At 50.0% G+C, this 4,183-nt stretch overlaps 1 protein-coding gene across 1 annotated transcript; it reads right to left on the bottom strand.

Moving 5' to 3' along the window:
- Nucleotides 1–332: 332 nt before the first annotated feature.
- Nucleotides 333–3,902, bottom strand: LOC128775277 (uncharacterized). Its single transcript, XM_053896155.1, is given in 3 exon segments — nucleotides 333–749; nucleotides 752–2,164; nucleotides 2,166–3,902. Coding segments are annotated over 3 exon segments (3,567 nt in total).
- Nucleotides 3,903–4,183: the final 281 nt, after the last annotated feature.

Below are 4,183 nucleotides of genomic sequence, written 5' to 3'. Positions count from 1 at the left end.
CTGCGCAATAGAGGGTTTCAAACCCTCCACATGTGTGCCTCATCGCCCCTGTCCTAAATCCCGGACATGCATAAAATCCATTTCTACTTATTGATACCCTCCTTTGCAGTTGCCTCCATTTACCTCCTTCTATTTCTTCTAATGGACTAATTTTTTCTAAATTAAAATATAAATCTGGCCACCAGGTATTTAATGGGGCAGTTCCTAGGGTTTTGTTGTAGACTTCATGAGTCTCTAAATTAGTAATTTCCCATGTCAAATTATAGGGGTTGTGGGGTTTGGATTTACAGACAGAATTTGCAGAACAGTCAAGAGGAGGGCAAGTACCATAGTTATGGCTCAGTCCGTTGGCGGCGTAGGGTCAATTTTAAAGGATTGTCCTTAGTCCGATCAACAGTCCAGGTTGTCTTTGAAGGTCCGATGAGGTCTGAGAACAGGTCCACTGGTTTGGCGTGGGCGAAATGGATCCAGGTGGCGATTTTGTCTACTTTGATGGCAGTAGGCGTTGTCAGGATGACCTGGAAGGGTCCTTTCCACCTGGGCTCCAGAGTTCCCTGCCGATGACGTTTGACGAGGACCCAATCCCCTGGCCGGAATTGATGTGGAATAGGCAGGGGTCCAGTCTCATAGAGTTCCTTTAATTTGGGCCATACATCTTCATGGACCCTCTGCAAGGCTTGTAGGGAGAACAAGAATTCAAGACTATTATCATTCTCAGCTTTGACAAGGTTATCTTTTAGGTTAGGGATGATGGGGGGGGTGGTCTACCATGTATTATTTCATAGGGTGTGAGTCCCAGTTTGTATGGGGAATTACGCACCCTGAACAGAGCATAGGGGAGAAGGACCACCCAATTAGCTCCAGTCTCCATGGTCAATTTGGTTAGGGTCTCCTTTAATGTTCTGTTCATTCTCTCTACCTGTCCTGAGCTTTGGGGTCGGTATGCACAATGTAATTTCCAATCAGCCCCAAGTATGGAATCCAGTCCCTGACTTACCTTAGAGACGAATGCAGGTCCATTGTCTGACCCTATCATTACTGGAAAACCATACCTGGGCAGGATTTCTTCCAGGATCTTTTTGGCTACAATCTGTGCCATTTCATTCTTGGTTGGAAAGGCTTCAGTCCATCCTGAAAAGGTATCTACAAAAACTAGCAAATACTTATATCCATATTTTCCTGGTTTTACCTCAGTGAAATCTACTTCCCAATAGGTCCCTGGTCTGCTCCCTCTTTGTCTTACCCCTGTTGTCTGAGGATTGCTACTCGCATTGTTGAGTTGGCACACTGTACATTTAGTGACTACTTGATCGACCTTATCAGAGACATTTCTGATTTTTAGTCCAGTCTGTCTCAGTAAGTCCAACATTCGCCGGGAAACTAAGTGGGTGCTGCGATGGATCTGCTCTAGAACTTGCCATCCTAGTTTATCTGGGAGTATAATGCTGCTTTTGGAGTCTCTCCACCAGCCATCTTTGATTCGGGTCATAGGAAGTTTACTCATCCATTGAATGTCGCTTTCTGAATACTCAGGGCTGGGGGGCAATTCCCAGGGTCCAGGGTCTGGCAGCTGTAGGGTCAGCAATTGCGCTGGGGGCCGAGCTATGTTTTTTGCAGTCTGATCGGCCAAATTGTTGCCCCGGGAAACTGGGTCGGTTGTCTTCTGGTGTCCTGGGCAATGCACAATCGCTAGCTTTTTGGGTTCCCATAAGGCTGCTAGCAGGGTTAGAATCTCTTCTTTATTTTTGATGTCTTTCCCTTCAGCTGTGAGGAGCCCCCGTTCTCTGTATATCGCCCCATGTACATGAGCGGTGGCGAAGGCATATCGGCTATCAGTGTACATGGTTAGTTTGCAGTCTCTTCCTAACTTTAGGGCCTGGGTTAAGGCTATTAGCTCAGCCTTCTGGGCCGAGGTTCCGGGGGATAGAGCTTCTGCCTACACCACCTCGGTCTCTGAAGTCACGACCGCCCCCGCATACCTTTGTCCTTGGTGAACGAAGCTGCTTCCGTCGGTAAACCAGATAGCATCTGCATCCGATAATGGCTGATCCTGCAAGTCCTCCCAGACCCCATAAACTTGAGCCAGTATGTCGGCGCAGTCATGAAGTGGGGTTCCCATGTCTGGGTCTGGCAGCAGTGATGCTGGGTTCAGGGCCGTTGGGGGGGGTGAAGATGACCCTGAGGGGGTTCAACAGCAGTCCCTGGTAATGAGTGAGTCGGGCATTGCTCAGCCATTGGTCAGGCGGCTGCTTGAGGATGCCCTTGATGGCATGTGGGGTGGTGACTTGTAGCTTTTGGCCCATGGTCAGCTTATCAGCGTCCTTTACCATTAGGGCAGTGGCTGCAATCATCCGGAGACAGGGTGGCCATCCGGCGGCCACTGGATCTAGCTTTTTAGACAGATAGGCTACTGGCCTGCGCCAAGGGCCCAAATGCTGGGTTAGCACCGCCTTGGCTATGCTCCGGTTTTCATCTACATATAGGTGGAAGGGTTTGGAGACATCGGGGAGTCCCAGGGCAGGTGCTGATAGCAGAGCAGTTTTAATTTGTTGGAAGTCCTGTTTGGCTTCTTCTGTCCAACTAAAGGGCTGTTGATCTTTTGTTGCCTGGTATAAAGGTTTTGCTAATTCAGCAAACCCTGGTATCCATAGTCTGCAGAACCCAGCCGACCCTAGGAATTCCCTCACCTGTCGTGGTGTCTGCGGTCTGGGAATACGAAGGACAGTCTCCTTCCGGGCATCTGTTAGCCAGCGTTGCCCCCCTCTCAGTAAGTAACCCAGGTAAGTTACCTCTGACTTGCAGATCTGAGCCTTCTTTGCTGAGGCGCGGTAGCCTAAGGTTCCCAGAGTTTGCAGGAGACCTTCGGTTCCCTGGATGCAGGCTTCGGGTGTCTCGGCAGCTATTAAGAGATCATCAACATAATGTAGGAGAGTTATATTAGGGTGTTGTTGTCTGTACTCACTTAAATCTTCGTGTAGAGCCTCGTCGAACAGGGTCGGAGAGTTCTTGAATCCTTGTGGCAGTCTGGTCCAAGTGAGCTGGCCATTTATGCCCCTGTCTGGATCTGTCCACTCGAATGCAAATAGCTCTTGACTTTTAGGCGCTAGTGGTAGGCTGAAAAAAGCATCTTTTAGATCCAGAACAGTATACCATTGTTTTTCTGGGCTGAGGGCTCTCAGGAGAGTATAGGGGTTAGGAACGGTTGGATGTATGTCCATCACCCGCTTATTGACTTCTCTCAGGTCCTGCACTGGTCTGTATTCCCTGCTGTTGGCTTTGCACACGGGCAGCAGGGGGGTATTCCATGCTGAGTGGCAGGTGCGTAGGACCCCGAAGTCAAGGAGGAGGCGGATATGCAATGTGATGCCATTTTTGGCTTCCGCAGGCATAGGGTATTGGCGCATGCGGACGGGGTCCGTCCCGGGCTTGACCTCTATAAATAGGGCTGGGCGATGTTTTGCTAACCCCATACCACCCGTTTCTGCCCACGCATCTGGGAAGCGTTGAAGCCAGGGCTCGATGCCCTGATCCAGAGGAGTGGGTTCCTGATGGAGCCTATTTTCATCTTCTAGTTTCACAGTGAGTACAGATATGGGTTGGTTGTGGAAGTCAGTCACTGTGGGTCCCCCTGGTTGGAAATGAATTTGGGCCCCCATTTTGATAAGGAAATCTCTCCCCAACAGGGGGCAGGGGCTGTCGGGAATGACCAGGAAGGAGTGGGTTACCTTCCCAGTTCCTAAGTCCATAGTCCTCTGAGTTGTCCAGGGGTACCTCTTTATTCCGGTGGCCCCTTGTACCCAGGATGATTTTTCAGATACTTTTCCATGGGGCTTGACCAGAACTGAGTGCTGTGCCCCGGTATCAACTAGGAACTGGACCGGGGTCCCCTCCACTTGCAACATTACCCTACATTCGGGGAGGGGATCCGAACCCCATCCTCCCTATTCTGTATGTTGGGTAAACAGTATGGGGGCTATTTTAGGCTGCCATTGTTCTTGGCTGGGGCGGGGTTGTTTCTTCTTGGGGCATTCTCGTATCCAATTGCCTTTTTCTTTACAATAGGCGCATTGATCTTTATCTAAGTGCCGCCTGGGAGGGAGTGTTGAGTGCCTTCTGGGGGTGACTGTTCTTTCTGGACTATAGCGGCCAGGACTTTAGTCATTTTCTCTGTGGCCTTGATCTG

This window comes from Panthera pardus, unplaced genomic scaffold (genome assembly GCF_024362965.1).
Source record: "Panthera pardus isolate Hobbes unplaced genomic scaffold, ASM2436296v1 HiC_scaffold_7, whole genome shotgun sequence".
Lineage (NCBI taxonomy): Eukaryota > Metazoa > Chordata > Mammalia > Carnivora > Felidae > Panthera > Panthera pardus.
Note: the sequence above shows the minus strand (reverse complement) of the source record. Positions and strands in the feature narration are given on the sequence as shown.